This window comes from Gambusia affinis, linkage group LG21, assembly GCF_019740435.1.
Source record: "Gambusia affinis linkage group LG21, SWU_Gaff_1.0, whole genome shotgun sequence".
In the NCBI taxonomy this organism is placed as follows: domain Eukaryota; kingdom Metazoa; phylum Chordata; class Actinopteri; order Cyprinodontiformes; family Poeciliidae; genus Gambusia; species Gambusia affinis.
In genome coordinates this window covers 22235437-22252360 of record NC_057888.1, presented here as the reverse complement: position 1 = coordinate 22252360, position 16924 = coordinate 22235437, and the positions used below count along the sequence as shown (strand labels likewise).

At 40.7% G+C, this 16924-nt stretch overlaps 1 protein-coding gene across 3 annotated transcripts in view; it reads right to left on the bottom strand.

The window, feature by feature from the left end:
* Positions 1-16924, bottom strand: part of svila (supervillin a) — a 58616-nt gene that overhangs the window by 17292 nt on the left and 24400 nt on the right. For 2 of the 3 annotated variants that reach the window (XM_044104303.1, XM_044104304.1), the window contains 11 exons: positions 15363-16226; positions 14778-14945; positions 14127-14161; positions 11874-11938; positions 10928-11064; positions 9482-9565; positions 8846-9134; positions 5548-6013; positions 3850-4012; positions 2454-2586; positions 602-655 (listed from right to left, as the gene is read on the bottom strand). In XM_044104303.1, coding sequence (XP_043960238.1) covers positions 602-655; positions 2454-2586; positions 3850-4012; positions 5548-6013; positions 8846-9134; positions 9482-9565; positions 10928-11064; positions 11874-11938; positions 14127-14161; positions 14778-14945; positions 15363-16226 — 2458 coding nt within the window. The remainder of the gene's footprint in view (positions 1-601; positions 656-2453; positions 2587-3849; positions 4013-5547; positions 6014-8845; positions 9135-9481; positions 9566-10927; positions 11065-11873; positions 11939-14126; positions 14162-14777; positions 14946-15362; positions 16227-16924) is intronic. The other variant, XM_044104305.1, reaches the window with a different exon arrangement.

The following is a 16924-nucleotide window of genomic DNA, read 5'->3' as shown; positions in this document are numbered from 1 at the left end:
GAGGAATTGGTAATGGTCTAATCATAAATTACATCATTACCTGTGTTATATTTTTATTAATTGACCAAAAATTAAGAAAGTCCGTTTAAGTGACTTTTTATTAATTCATTTCTCAAGTGGGGCTAATTCAAGCTATGTTGCTAAAAGTGATTGATAAAATGATTAAAAACATTGTTTATGTTCTTGATTTGTGACCCCTCCAATGAGACACACGTGTCTGATTTGAAAATTTATTATGAATGCATGGATAAATAGATGTCAGATCAAAATGTTAACCATTAAAGTCATTGATAGGACTGTGTGTGGGTGTGTGTGTGTGTGTGACAAATGCCAAACTCAGACAGTGCACTGATGAACCCAAAGTGAGAAAATTGTCAACACTAATAAAAGGAACCAACCCAGAATCAAACGGTACCACCACCAGATAAACACACCCTGCAGGCTGGATTTCTGCTACACCATGTTGTGTTTTTAACAGGGAGAGAAAAAAAAAAAAAAAAAAAAAGTTTTGTAAATTTAAATCACTGTTCTGGTCAGAACAGGATTGATGACTCTCACCACAGAGTGCTTTGCCCACAAAGTTCTTACGCACTGGCCTTACCAGATACGGATTGGACACAGAAACGTCCTCAGTCATCATCAGAGAATCATCGTCCTGCAGACAGGCAGCCGAAGAAAGGGGACATTTTCTGAAAGCTCTCATGCTGTGTCATGCACTTCATAGATAGATCAAAATCCTTAAATTCTTTTAAGTCTTGCTCGACTGCTTATTTTCTGTCAATCTCATCTCTACTTTTGTTTTTTGTTCTAACACAGGAAACATGGGCTTGCTGTGGTGGCGTAGTGGATAGCGCGACCAGCATTTGGAGTCCTCGACGCGCCCGTTCGATTCCCGGACCCGTCGAGACTTACCACATGTTTTCCTCCCTCTCCTTCCCCCTTTCCTGTCAGCCTACTTTCAAATAAGGGATACTAGAGCCCACAAAAAGATCCCCTGGAGGAAAGAAAAAAACAAAACAAAACAAAAAACAAAAAACACAGGAAACATGAAGGACATCCACTGGTCTGGATAAATAGGAGGATAGAAAACAAGGCCGACTGTACTTCCTGTTGGCCTTCATTTCACCTCCATCTATTCACTCATCTGTCCCTAATTTAAAAATTAGGCCATTTGTTAAATTTGAGAAATGTTTTCCTCGGAGTGTCTGACATCACACACACACACACACACACGCACACACACACAGGAATCAAAACTTGACCTTAAATCGGCTAAAAAAAAAAAAAAAAAAAAAAAAAAAAATCCAGTCAGTCAGTTTGGGTGGAGCTGACTAAACTCTGATAAGCAGCTGGAAACACCAGCAGTTACTCCAAAGAAGCCACAGAGAATATGTCCAAACAGAGAGGTACATGTGCTGCGCCCGTCCTAAAGCCTCTCTTCAAAAACACGCCAGTGGTGGAGAAACAGAAAAACAGGAAGCATGCAGGGGCAGAAATCTGCGTTTATTTTATTTTTTTAAAGGTAAAAGACATGCAGACCGGAGCGAGACATTGACAGATTACAGGCAACGTGCAGCTCAGAGGGCAGAAAAGAGAAAGTTAGGCAAGAGAGAATACAAAGGCTACATTTGGACATTAGCATCACACAAGTAGTCCAAGAGTTTTCACAGTTACGTTGGAGGCTTAAAACATACTTTTTACTGGGAAATTTAACCGTTTACTATGCTGGTCTCAATCCTAGGAAGAGGATATTATTTTCCTTTCACAATTTGGCCCCAAGTTTTTAGGGCACTTGGCTGTTCTGGACTAAGAATTACACATAAATAATACTTTGCATTTGCCTAATTTCTTATTTTAAAAAGTTCAATTATTTCAGCATGTGCTATTAGAAAGTTTTAAGGAATTGTTCATGCTCAAATGAGAACTTCATATTCAATTTGTTTTCATTTCAGTTTAGACACCAATAGGGTTCAATACTTACTGAATGTCAACCTGTTATAAAACCCTCTAGATATTAGATCATTTGTTCTCATGAACAGAAATCAGTGATTAGATTTTGATACAAGAACAACAAAACAGCTACCAGCTGTATAAAAGAGAGAAGAAGAAAGACAGACATGGACAATACACAACCTCTCTGTTTAGAGATATTCAAATTATTACCACATGACATTGCCAGTTTAATTTCCACAGCCTTTTATTTAATGGCCAGTGATATTTCTTTGATTCTAAAGTTCTCACCAAACACTCAAGAGTCTCTTTAAATCTTTGTTAATGACCAGTTGATACAGGCTGATGAATTTAGAGTTGGTGTGGCAAACACCAACTCTAAATGTCACTGCTGTAATAACGGCGCATCAACAGAACACAGTTTCTCCAGCATTAAACCAGATGACCCATATGATGTCTCAGTGTGGCCCTCTGAAGCGCTAACTCAGCAGTGAGGCGGTTACCTTCTTCCCAAAGCTCTCCTCCGCCTCCCAGAGCTGAGCTTGCTGCTCGCCCTCGGCAACCATCGGCACATCCTGCTTCTTATTGATCCTGTTCCTCCAGTCTTTCTCGCCGCTCTTCTTTAACAAGGCGACTCTGAGGGGGTAGAAGAACAGTGTGGAGGAACGAGAGGCACTGTTAATATAAATCGACACACTTTGTTCTGCATTATGCTAGCTGGGTTTCAGTTGCACTTTTATTTAAAATCTGCCACTTTAGCTCACTACAGCCTGGTAAGCTTTGAAAACAGCTTCGTAGCAAAGCTCTTGGCTCACTTTTAAACTGATTAATTGGAAACAAATACAGTTTCTGCTCGTTTCACTTAGGACGTTCTAGCGAACCGTTTAGGATTATTATATTAATTATGTTTACATTTTCAAAAGATCACCTACTATTCCAAAATGTTTGATTCAACTTTAACATAGGAAACTGATCTACTGACTGCATTACGACTCCTGTATTACTAGTTGTGTAATTTGGTGTAGATTTTTACTAAAGTTAATTGGACTATATGCAATTAAACTGATAATCAAAAACCTTGTAACAAAAACATCATTTTCAATTCAAAACTAATTTTACTCTGCTAAATTATTAACCAGACATGAGCTTAACAAAGAAAGGTGACATGTTCATTGCATGTTATATTCTGTATGTTAACTTCTTGTGTAAGTAGCGTGAAACCTTGGTGACGTCTTCTAAGGTTATCATACTGTAAGGACAATATGGTGGCCAATGCCTAGCACATCACAAACAAACCCAAATATCGGCACCAGGAGGACACTGCATGATTCATTTGTGTAAAAAAAATGAATGACAGAAGTTGTATTATTATAGACTTAATAGAAATAGGAGGAGTTTTAACTTGGAGCACAGAGAAGGCAGCATGCCCCTCACAACAAGCACTCTGTTCCAGACACAGAGGACACATCCTGCTCTGTTCCCAGACGTCCAAATCAATGCAAACAACAGGAAGTGAGTAGCCCTGACTCTGTCATCACTAACTGACTGCTTTGGAACATGGGGCTGAGCCAAGCAGGTCCTGAAGTGGTCAGGTGGGTGAAATGTGTAAGAACGGCCAGATAACCACGCAGATGTTAACATGTTGTTCTGTTATGTCACCAATCAATTTAGAGCTCGACTGTTCATCTTTGCCCATCCGCTAACCAGCAGGCGGAGCCTCAATGTGACATAACTAGACTTAGATAAACATGTGCCACTCCCGTGTTTAAGATAATAATTGCATGGAAAGCAAAAAAATATATTCTTGATATGAGAAACTAACAAAAAGTATCATTTTTATCCAAAACAATTGAGAGAATAAAAGGGGCTTCTCCACTCTGACCTCTGTGCCGCTCTTACCTCTCTCTAATGGACATGTGTCGGCCAATCGTCACGTCGGCCATCTCTTCCTCTGGATCAAGCTGGACCGGGCCGAGCGACTGGCCCCCTGCTGGGGGCTGAGGCTCGGCTATGGCCGATCCGAATGCATCTCTGGATGTTACTGCGGTTGAGTCTGGGAGCTCTGTGACAGCAGACGCACAAGGACACACACACACGCCCACAGAGAAAGCAGGATCAATAAATTGAAAGCACAGCAATGTTAAAAAAACACACCATGGAAAGGGCCAAAAAAAACAAGTAGCATTAGAAGAAGCAGAGACACGGCTCACTGGATTTCATGTCTCTGCCACAACTGTAATCAAATATCCCACGTTGTAGAAACCCTGAGATTTTCCCCTCCAAGTACAACCAGAGCAACTCCAAGACAGGCTGCTTAACCAACTTCTGTTTTTGGAACCTGACAGGCTCCATCAAGACCCTGAAGTGTTTGACTTAAAGTGACGGCTGCTTTGATGTGAAGGAAGCCTGGAAACCACAGTCTGAATGTAAAGTTTTTCTTTCCCCCACATACACACTGGAAGTGTGACTGGGAGAAGACATGGCTGACTGCTGAGTGAAACGTAAACCAGTGCTTGAATGGGCCACAGCTACACTGTTCTAGATATTATTTATTTACATTATATATATAACAATCTGGGAGTCCATGCGCTAAGATTCAGGTCAATAATGCTGTAGTACCTTACTTACTTATACTTATACTTATCTAGCAACCCTGAACAGGAGTATCTAGTTTATTTACTTTGGATCAACATCATCAGCTTTTTCTTCTTTTGCTCTTTTTGGTTTGTCATCTTGTTTTTATTTCCTTCTAATTCCTGTAAAGCACTTTGTATTGCCTTGTTGCTTAAAATGGGCTATATAAATAAAATTACCTTTACCTTCCCTCCACCATAAGGTTTCCTTCCAGGCCAGACTTGTACACCACAAATGTTCAAAGATCTCCATTTTGTTTTGTGGGGTAACAAACATTCATATGGTGTTTAAATGTGACCTGCAGAAAGTCTCCATTTAGGAAAACTTCCATGTTTATGTAAATGGTACCTTAAAAATAACTGCACAAAGAAAGCTGCATCAGAATGATGAATTTCATCATATCGAACAGGATATGAAATATTTAAACATTTCAATTATAATAGAAAGAACTGTGTTGAATACAGGCATTTTCTGTAGCGGTTGAAAAAATAAAAAAAATTAAAAAAACAACATTCTCAAACTACATTTTGAGGCCTTTGACCTTACATAAATAAAAACTGAACAAGTAGGATGCTTTCTTTCCACATTAAACAAGCTACAAGCCCAATTTTGGTCATTTTTGTTTTTAAGTTTGATGGTTTTAGGTTGTGTCTATTTGTGTAAATTAATTTAAATTCTTGCTAGAATTTGATTGGCTCTCAGCCCTCAAGTCAGACAGACAGCGATGGTCTTATGTCCACTTAAATGCAAGTTTCATGAACCGTTTCAAATTATCAGTATATTCCAAGGCTGATTCTTAACAAAACCTTTGTTTGATCTCTGTAAAAAGTAACAAGTTTATAAAATTTCTTGCAAGATGCAATTGTTCAGGTAGGTGATCGTTTTCTGAGTGCAACTTTTTAAAAAGTCAGAGGGTGTGTCACAGTAAGCATGAGGAGAAACCAAAGTCTGAGTTGTTCTTACCTCCACTGATGGCTCTGATCCTGTGGCTGTCTGCATGTCGTCCTTCCTCCCTTGGATGCCGCCTCTGCTCTTCTCTGTCCAGGAACTTGTGGCTCTCTGAGCTGTCCCCGCCTCTGGGATGCCAGCACTGCTCCCCCTCCTCCTCCTGTTCTTCTTCCTCCCACCATCTCTCTCTCCCAGTGTGCGGCTGGGGCAGAGCCGTCTGCCTGACCGCCGTCTCGGGAGAGGGCAGCCTCCTCTTCCCCACCTTCAGGTCCATCGTGTCGTTCCCCCGGTCAGAGAGTCGCTCCATGTCCATGCGGAGGTCAGAGGCGTCCGCCGACCTCGCGGTTGGGTCGGGCTCGGCACGGGCGGCGGCTCTCGCTATGTGGATGTCTCCGGCGTGGTCCGAGGAGACGGTGGCTCCGAGTCGGGGAGCGGAGGAGGCCGAAGTGGCTCTGTACAGAGCTCCTGCACCGTTCTGAAGCTGTCAAAGCACGTGGAGCGGAAAGAGATGAAAGAATGCACACCAAGAAGTGGGTCAGTTTTGCTAAAGTAGCTGAAAAGAGAGCTTAAACAAAGCGCACAGTCAGGCAGCTGAGGAGAATCACGCTGACTAATCACAGCCGGACTGACTCACTGCACTTCCTGGGCATCAAAGGGCAGCCTGTCCTGCACATCACAAGTCATCTCCCTCCACATAATGCATTTAGCTTCAGTGCAACACCACACTTCACTAATGCATTCAAAAATCCTACCACAAACCCAACAGCCAATAAGAGACAACAGCAAACATCTGTAGAGACCAACAGAAATCTGTTTGTTTTTCTCCCTTTCTGCAGGTTTAGAGGTAGACGTCAAGGTTATCGACTTGTTTTCTCTCCTCTATTCCCATTTTCTGTAAACATTTTCCCATCTTTCTCCCTTTTTCATCTCTGTCCATCACATTAGAAATCCAGTGTCCATTACATTACATACACAGCTGAAACCAGATATTTACATACACTGAAAAAATAAAGTTTTTTCTCACTGACGTTTAATTAGACCAAACTGTCGTTTTGTTCAGCTTCGCTAGAATTATCAGAATCATTTCCATTTTGGAGAGGACATTTTTTAGGTGTCACAACTTTCCTTGAATTCAAAAGTTAAAATAAATTAGGTCAGTATCAGTTAACTGCCTTAATCCATCACTGGGGTCAAATCTTCTGGGTTTCCTTACAAAACCTTCTGATAGATTAGCTATCAGAAGTTAACTGGAGAAACACATAAAATACTTTGTTGTTTAACAACTTTTCTGACATTTAGCAAATAATTTTTTTTTTTTGTAAATCTAATTAAGCTAAAGCAAGAAAACTTTGGTCTGATTTAACTTCAGACAGTGAGAATTTTTCTTTTGAATATTTGCCTCAGTACATGTAGATATTTAGTTTCAAATGTACATATAAATCTTTATTAGAAATTTCTTTGGCTTCCTTTCAAATGTAACACACAGACAAAAAAATAAAGGAGAGAGGGTGGGGAAAATATTTAAAATGAAAGGAGATGGGAGTAGAGGAGAGAACACAAGTTAAAACTCTGGAAGTCTGCCTCTAAGAAACCATAACAGTGAGAAACCAGTTTTTCTTTTTTTTTTTTCCTAATTTATTTCCTTTTTCTCCCTGAAGTTGCTTCCAGGTAAACTTTTCTCCCTCCACCACAAAGGTCCCTTTCAACTCCCTTCCTGGTGATGAGCTACATTTGGCAGGGACATCCATGCAGGTACCAGCAATGCTTTACCGTATGACAGGCAACGATCAGCACTGAGTGGGCACTTAATCAGAGGCGGGGCCATGCGGCGCACATTCCTGATGCAATCACAGCAACGCAGACGGGCGAAACGGTGCAACGCGCAGCCATTTCTGACTAGAGAACGCGTCGTCCTCTGATGCAAACGCACCGACTGTTCAGGGGAATCTTACTTGGAGTTGTTCAAGTGGGCTGTCACAGAGCTCCTGTTCATCGTCTATGATGTCTGAATCTGAGAGCTCCTATAGAACAAACAGCCACATGCTACAACGCCGCTTTTTAAACTCAATATTGATAAAAAGTATTGCACAAAGAGGGTCGTCTTTGCATCTTTTTGCCATTTCCTGCTCATTGTACAACACTTGACAAATCTGTAATCTACTTCTTTTGAGAAAAATCTGTGTCTTACTCCACATTTATTATCTATTTGACCTTTATTTATGCAGGTTGTCCCACCGAGATGAAACTTCAAAGATCTCTTTTACAGGAGAACGGTTACGATAAATCAACAAAACAATAAGAAAAACATAATTGTCTCAATCCTAGTAGTAAAATTGAACAAGCCAATGAAACATAGCCTAAGAATAAGACGAGTTTCCTAAGCTTTGTCTTACAGGAAATTTTAATTGTCCAACGTGATCAAAGTACCTTTAATTATTACTTTTCCAGAAAGTTGGTAAAAAAAAAAAAAAAAAGCATTTTCAATGTTATTAATACACATTTGACTCTGCTCAAGTGTGTATTGGCAGTGCCAGAGATAAAAAAGTAGATTTGAAAGTCAGCACATCACTAATTTAAAAGCTAACTTTTTTTTAATGGTATGTAGAGGCAATTCTGATTTGGGCTGCAAGAAAGTGAAACTTTAAGTAGATGAAGGGAAGATTGGATAGAGTCTAACAAAGATTTTTTATTTTTATGAGCTTTCAACCTCTGCCACTGAGCAAACCGGATTTGAAAAGATTGACAAGCTTCATGGACATCTTAGCATTAATTCAGGGATCCACAGTCTCCAAGGAACACACCAAGATCAAGCAGTTTTACAATTCTAACCAGACTAAGCACTATTTGTTTCTTATAAGTTTTTTATACACCAGTAACAGTGACAGTAAAAACAAGTTAAAGAGTTTCTTTGGTTGAAACAGTTAGAAACAAAATAGTAACATAGTATGGTCAGTATGTGAACAGAGAGAGACTGCGGTCAGGTGACTTTTTATTTAATTCATTGGGACTCTGAAACTACTGCCTGGTTTGTTCCAGTCTACACACTAAAAAACTTCAGCGAATTAAGTGACAAGTCACGGATAAAGGATAAAAAAAGTTTACATTTTAATTAGGATGAAACAACCAAAGTAAAAAATTTATTTTAATTGTATTTTTTTTTTAGGTTTGCCTCTTTTAAGAGCTTTTGCCAATTGTAAATAATGTCTTCCATCAACACATAACTACATATTTAAAAATTTGTCAAGTTTTTAACCTACCACCTACGTTTGGTGTATAATCAAGTCAAACAGAGTGACCAGAGCGACCTCCCCACCTGTTCCATATCTCCCATGGTGATGGGCTGCGTCTGGTAGCGAGCGTTGGCTCGGCGCTGGCGGCTGTCTCCTCGGGTTCGGGTGACTCTGCTCGCCGGCTGAGCGAGTCGGTTGAACAGCGCCATCTTCTCCGCCAGGCTGAGGGTGCAGACGTCCGGCTCCTCGGGGTGTTGACCCGCCGTCTCGACTCTTCCTTCCATCACAGACGCCTGCTTTGAGCCTCGGGCCTCCTGAGAAGCCGGCGCTCGGTGCCGGGCTGATGAGCTCTGCTGTAGGGACGCCTGCAGGCTGAGGGGGAAGATCATGTGAAGATGAGCTCATGCAGGGAAGCAGCATGCTGCATTATATTACAGGTCTGTTCAAACACAAATCAAGTTTACATGTCTGTTGCACAAGCATAGTGAGTTATATACACCAGACAAAGTACAATTTATACGTAATCATGCAATTTCCCCTCATAACACAGGAGGGCATCAAAGCTTAAATAATAGAGAGCATCCCTGCATGGAGCCATCCAGATGTGAAAAAGGTGTTATGATGTAGTGAGCCAGTCACAATCAGCAGAGAAATTTAAGGATGACTCAGTCTCTCATGCTCGTGCACACACACACACACACATACGCGAATTTGTGTACCTGTGAGAGGGGAGGGCATTGCTGCAAACTAGGGTGTAGCTATCAGCACATACTAGAGATGTCGGGTCAGTCTGGGAGGGGGCACTAGGTCAGGGGCAGCACACACACACACACCCACAGATGGTAGAGAAAATACAAAGATGACGCAAATATTATTTAAATATGATAGAACTACAGTGACTTCTAAGCGTATAAACTTAAATTCTACATTATAAACACAAATTTTGATATATTTCTTTGGAATTTCATGGGAAAGCCAACATATTAGAACATACGTTTTAAGAGAGTGGTGCATGGTTTCACATAAAAAAAACAAAAAATAAAAAAAACAACAACAAAACAATAAGTCTGAAATTATTCCATGTATTTGTATTCACCCTCTTCACTTTCATTTTTGGTCCATGACCAAACATTATACTAACCCTTCACCCTGAACAAACCCCAACTGCCAACACGGTGATGGGAGCATCATGCTGTGGGGACGATTGAATTGCAAATTAGATGAAAAAGGATGCATGTGCAAAACACTTGGGGCCAAAGTGCAATGGGACAAAAACCCTTCAAGTACAACACAAGACACAATGGAACGTTTTAGATCAGGGTGTCCAAAGTGTGGTTCATGGACTCATTTGTGCACCATAATTGCAGTAGACGCAGACATTTGTTTATATGATTGAAGCCTTTCCTACCAGCTACTAACCTACGTAAATAAAACAAAAGTGATTTAAGATCATTTGTAATTCCTGAGAAAAAATAAAGTTCTAATTCTAAGTTTTTTCACTTTACTCTCTTGCTGGTAAGAATTTCAGCTTTTTAAATTAAAAACAAAAAAAAGTGGCCAATCAGTATTTCCAAATATAATTTGGACACGACTGGTTAAGATTAAAACATAATCATGTGCTGCAATGGTCTAGTCAAAGTCCAGATCCAAATTGTTCAGAGAATCTGGGAAGAACAAAGAATTAATTTTCATAGATCTTGTGTTTCAAATCTGACTAAACTATTGCAGATATTTTAGCGTCTAGATGTGGAAAACTTGTAGAGACGCAACCAAAAAGATGAACACTGAAGTATTTTCCTTTCACTTCACGTTGACGAATAACTCTGTGTTGGCCCATCACATAAAATGCCAGTAAAACATAATAGTTTGTGCTTATAAAGGGGAAAAGGTTCAATGGGTGTGAATACTAAAAAATGTTATCTGAAAATAATGAACGTTAAAGGAAAATGAAATCTTGAACATGGATGTTAATTAGCTTGGATGACAAACTCTTACATTGAGTTGGTTTTAGTTGAACTCAAACATGATTTATTAATGGCATACAGCCAACCAGCGCTCCGAGAGCACTGATGTGGATGGACTCATTTTGTTCCAGCTTTTGGTCGGCTGGATTTCGTTTAACAGGATTCTGTGTGAGGCGTTTCAGCGTCGGACTCGGAACTCACGTAGCTGCTATGACCACTTCCTCCGTGGTGACCGGCTGAGTCCTGGATCGGTCCTGTGTCCGCCTCAGTCTTCTGTCCACTGCTGCATTCCTGGAGCGCGGTTTGGGAATTCCTCCATCAATGCTCTTCTCCAGTTCCTGGAAAACAAACAAACAAACAAAAAAATAACAAACAAACAGGAGATTATCATAAAAAAATATGATAAGCCGTGCAGGATCATCTCAAATGGGAAGACAATGTTGAGGATGGAAGAAATCAATTTTATTATATCAGCAAGTGGCAGAAAACTCATGTTTTCACTTATCTTACTTAAACATATGACTAATATGGGACCCAAATTAGTCATATCAGGCTAGAGACACACTCTTCCAATAATATCCCAATAAAGTCCCAATATTGGAAAACAAAACAAAACCAAAAAAAACACATTTTAGATCGGGTATTGGTGACAATGTGCCCGATCCATAAAATTGGATCTATTCAGTCTCATTCTAAGCTCTAAGCAACATTATGTTTCATTATTTATCTTACATTATGTTTAGAATTTACGGCATCACATTGTTATCAACCGATATCAAAACTCATATCTGCATCCAAAGTAAAAAAAAAGTAGATTGGTTCATCCGTAGTTTAAGCAAAGTTTAGGTTCTAAGACAATGTTTAAACTTTGGACATGTGACAGAGAACTGCTTAATCCATCAAAAATGGAAAGAGTACGCAAACCAACCAAACCGTAATTTAAAAAAATAAAATAAAAGGCTTATTTATGCACTACTGTGTCTCAGTCTATCCTGTACATGGAAACAGTCAGGACACAACATCAGACAGAGCTGATATTTGTGTCTTTTATTAATAGCACATGTCTGCGAGTTCTGCATTTGAAACCAGAATGTAATTTAAAGTAACCAGAAGGCCAAAGGGCACTAAGGAAGGAGCTGCAACTCACCCTGAAGAGAGAGCGCTTCGCTGCCACGCTCAGTTTGGCTCGATCGTCCAGCTTTTCATCATCAGCTACACAAAACAGTGAAGCACAAAGAATAAAGGTCGGAAAATCTGTCTTTACCGGATCGAAAACAGAAAAACAAATTATTTGGTTCAGCAAAACTAGATTTGTTGCCTCTAAAATATTTACTGATATCCCTCTTCAGTGAGGAGCTATAAAAATGTTAATTGTCACATTGATATTCTGAGCAGATTCATTCAGGCCTGCTAATAAAGTAATGAGAACGCTATGGTGCATGTGGTGTTTGGCCTTTGTACATGAGAGCACTGTAAATCAACATAAGTAGTGGGTGTTTAAAACATGGTGGCGCATGGAAGCAGGTGGAAAACATCACTCTCATAGACCACCTAAAGCATATTGAACAGTGGGGCTGAATTTGCTGCTGCACTTCATTTGAGATCGGAGTTACCGTTTTCAAATCACCAACACATTTTCTTTAAAAATCGTAACAAAACAACAAAAACAACTGTTGATGAAAGCAGCATGAAAAATCAGACGCCTGAGCTGCAGTTCAGACACTTTCAGGACTCTTACTTTCATGTTTGTTCAGCCCAGATGCTGAGGAAAGAAAAAAAAAAAAACACTCTGTGCTGGGATCAATGACCCAAGGTTAAAATCATGGAGCAGGAAAAAGTTTGTTTATTAATTCCATGAGTTGGATAAAGCCTAGCAGATGTCAGTTTAACCATTTCTTTCATGTGTATGTTGATTTATGAAGCTCCTAAAGTTCAGACCTGAACCTTGTTACATGGAATGTGCAAAATATAACTTAAACTAGTGCTACAACAGGATAATCTTTACATTTATTCCAAGTATACGTCTCCATAAAGAGATGTCATTTTATAGCTGGCAGCAAAGATAAACCATTAAACATTAAGGGTTGAGGAGAAAAGACGCGAGATCTGCAGGTGTGTTTGTCATTACTGCGTATACACACACACACACACACACACACACACGTTGTGCAAGACACATGACATCACCAAACAACTATTTCCTTTGATTGACTCAGCTGCACATAATTCTTGTCAGTGCAAAAGTGTCCTGGCTGAAAGTGTGTTTATGAGAACCAGATGAGTTGCTTTTGCCCTGAGAGTCGCTGCTGTGTTATGCTACTGTGAGCACCGTTAATGACTCTGAAAGCCGACTCTAAAGTGTTTCCCTTCATTTTATGAAGTAAATCTCTGTGCAAACTAAAATAGCACTACTGCCTTAAAAAATGAGAAATAGCAGAAGAGATGACACTCAACAACAGACTTATAGAAGATATGCAGCTTCTTGCTGGAATCACGGCAGGGCCTCAACTCCAGTCTGCTCCGTCCCTCTTGTCACTCGCGTTTCCATTGCAAATCTTTGTCAACATTAGGTGAACGATGAAAAAACTCACAACTCTCTTCATCTTGTCCGCTAGTAGTGACGTTCTGTTGTTGATCACATAACTCGTATGATGCGAAAAAGGAGTTTCGCAAAATTTTGATGCAGCTGACAAAACCCCCCATGTCATCCAAGCAAAATCAATCAATCAATTAATGGAGACCGTAGTAGTTGGTGAGATGCAAATTGATAATTCCGTTGTCAATCCTTGAGACATAAACATTTTTGTCACAACCATAGATGCATTGATCAGCTACATAGAGACTTGACAATGGGGTATAGGCTCCAGAAGAGCACTAAATCAGGAACTTTGCTTTTTGATAAAGCTCCAAGTTCACAGATTGAAACAGGACCTGTGTAATGGAAAACGAGACCCAAAGCCATCTATCCATCTCCAGTCCAACCCTACAGTCACACCGATAGTCTAACTCCTCCGCTTGAGAGAAAGACCAAGTCTAACTAACATAGACAATGCAGGACACTTGACCACAGCTATAGAGAAACCAATTCATCTTATTCAGTTGCTTAAATGAACACCATTTGATTTCATGTTAACCAGAACATGTTCTGTTATCAGAAGACATTACACATGGGAAGATCGTTGGTGGCGTACCGCCTTTTCCATTTCATTTTCAACCATCGGCTGTTGTATCAACTACGGTCAACTCATGAAAAGTTTTCATGAGTGAAAGATCACTCATGAATACACCAAGTCCTTGGAAAGCACATATTTGAAAACATTGAAAAATCTACCAACATAGCTTGTTCTGATATTTAGGATCTACTCAGAAATCTCTTGAATCAAACAGAAACATGACTTACCTTCTGTGGAGACGATGTCTGAGCTCACACAGGACCTTCAAAAGTGTAAAGACAAAAAAAAAAAAAAAAAATAAGAAAATCAGTAAAAGCTATTTATGGAGTTGCAACAAAATAAGAGTAGTGACTGATTGTGAAAGAAGAGGCAAAGAAAGTTAGTTGCTTCTGGTTTGCAGGGAAAAAATGAATGGAACAAGGCAACAGCAAAGCAGACTGAGTAGGAGCATTGAACAGCCTTAAGGAAGTCCGTGCTTTTCTGTGATCTTTGGCTCTTATTTCTCACAATGGTCAATTCATGCTTCTGAGCTGTGGTCACACGTCAAGATCACTGCCAAAATCCAATTAGAGGAACCTTTGGTCGTTAAGCTTCCTTGTTTCCTAATGTTAGAGTGAGGGGCAAAATTAACGAGTGTGTTCATGGTCGTTTATCAAGTTACTCCTATTGGTCAGATGGGAACCCAAACAAAGATAAGATTCTCATTATGGATTCAAACGTTAAATAATTGACGATGCAGTGTAAATGAGAAAATCAGATCTACTCACCAGTAGTTAAAAACAACAAATCTGATTATCTTAATGTGATTAACATGCAGTCATGAACATTTATTTAGAGTCTTCTCTCCGAGTCATGCAGTCTCGAGTGTAAAGAAATACCTATGAGTTTCCTGCCATTCAGCAGAAGTGACAGGCTGAGTCCTAAACCTTTCTGAGATCTTTCGACTCTCCCCAGGACAGATATAGAGCAGAGGCTGGTGCCCCCTTTCTCTAGCACCTCTCCAGGGTGCCTGGTAGACCCTATGTTCACTCGGATCCTCAAGATCACTGGAGGGAGTGCAAAGGGAGAGGGGTCACGAGATAAAGAGCCCAATGGAAAACAAAGCGATATGGTGGCACAAATGTGTCTTTTTAGACACACCTTCATTTCAAGTTCAGCACAGAAGCAATGCATGAAAGTTAGCAGTGAAAGCATACATAAGCACTGGGCTGATGTAGAACCAGGCACAGTTGGGATTAAGGTCGTAATCGTTCCACACAAAGCCTAGTGTTAGCTTAGTTAGTTGCTTAGCATATGGTTTTAAGAGTTTAGTAACTCTGCAAGCCCTAAATATGCTTTCCTGTCAACTTCACACACATTTTAGTAGCTTGTTAGTGTTAGTGGCCAGCTGATTTTAGTTAAGAAGCTTCCACAGCAGCCAGGCGGTAAGCAGTAGTGATGTAACATTCAGCTTTTCCACCTACAGCTCGTTCCTGCGCCTGCTTGGAGGCGTGGTAGTGCTCTCCATGTACGAGTTCCTGAGCTTGGCCACAGACACCCGATGGTCCTGTTGACTCTCTCTGGTCCCAACACCATCACATTCCTGGACTTCTCTGAAGTCTTGCAGCTGAGTGCTCCTTTGACTTGAACCAACATCTGACACCAAGTGGTTGACAGCAGTCCTGGAGGTGGGGGTGCTTTGGATTACATGGGGATGGATGTGCGTTGCCGTCGGTACTTTGTGAACATAAATGACAGTTTCTTGCCCTCGAGGTCTCCACTCTGTTGGGTGCAGAGAGGCGCTGTGCTCACATTTCTCTGTTCTGGCTCTGGCTGTTGGTCCAGATCTTGGGTGCTCCTCTAGAGCAGCATCCCGAGTCTGGCTGAGGCTGTACATTCCCATTTCCTCCTCACTTCTTCCTCTCTGTGGGTCCTCCATACTTCTCTCCCTACGACGGATCTCTGAAGGCAAGACGGCTTTCCTGCTCCTCAGGAGACCCTCCGTTTTCACCCCTTCCGCTTCCTCAGTCTCATCAGGAACGGTCCGCTTTTCTTGGTCCTGCTCGGCTCTGATTGTCGGACCAGAGGTCATAGACAGGTAACTTGGGTAACCACCAATATCCTCTCCTCCTTTGTGATTATATCTGCTGAAATGACCTTGAGGATCATGATAGGCCTGGAAGTAGGTCTGCTGGGGGCCTGCGGGCTCCCTGTGGTAGCGGCTTGGAGCAGAAGTCTGGGGTCGGTGCTGAAGCTGTCTGTGGTATGCAGAGATGTCTGTAAACTTTTCCGGCTCTGGATTTCTCTGGTGCCCATCCTCTCTGGCAAGCCTCTCCCTAACTTTTATTCTTCAGGGAAACAAAGAGCTAGTTACCATTTGGGAAACGTTGGTGGAAAAAGAACATCAGATACAAACTCATAATGGAAAAACATTAAGTCAGCCTGGCTGAAAATCCAAAACCTGCATTGCCAGGTTAGATTCTTCAATACATATACTGTTATTATTCCCATTGCATTACTGTGCATCTCTTACAAAGAAAGTAACCAACAAACTACAACATCATCATTAATAATTACTTTGTTTCATCCTCTATTGAGCATAACCTGAGTGGGTAAATGGCTTGGAAAATAGGGGCACACCAATAAATCAGCACAGATTTTCTTAATTTTGGGAGATTGGCTCTTGGCAGATTTCCACATCAGTCAGTGTCCACTTTTGCTCTGCTGTGAGAGGACTGACTGACAGACCCACAAACAAGGTGGTCAGTTGAGTTAATTGTCACTCCACTGCTCCCAACTTCTGGGCTAACTATGCTGGTATCTTTAGTGACTTTTCAGACAAAAAAAATTAAGTGAAATCTGTTTTGGCCAATATTAGAATTGGCAAGTATATAGATCTGTGATGGGCCAGGAAACTGCCATCGGTGCACCCCTACTTAAAAACAATGTTGACACTCAGCAAGGTGGACAATACAGAATCCACTGCAGTCAGAAAATACTGACAACGGATGTAAATCATGATTTTTAATACATGAATGAGAAAGTA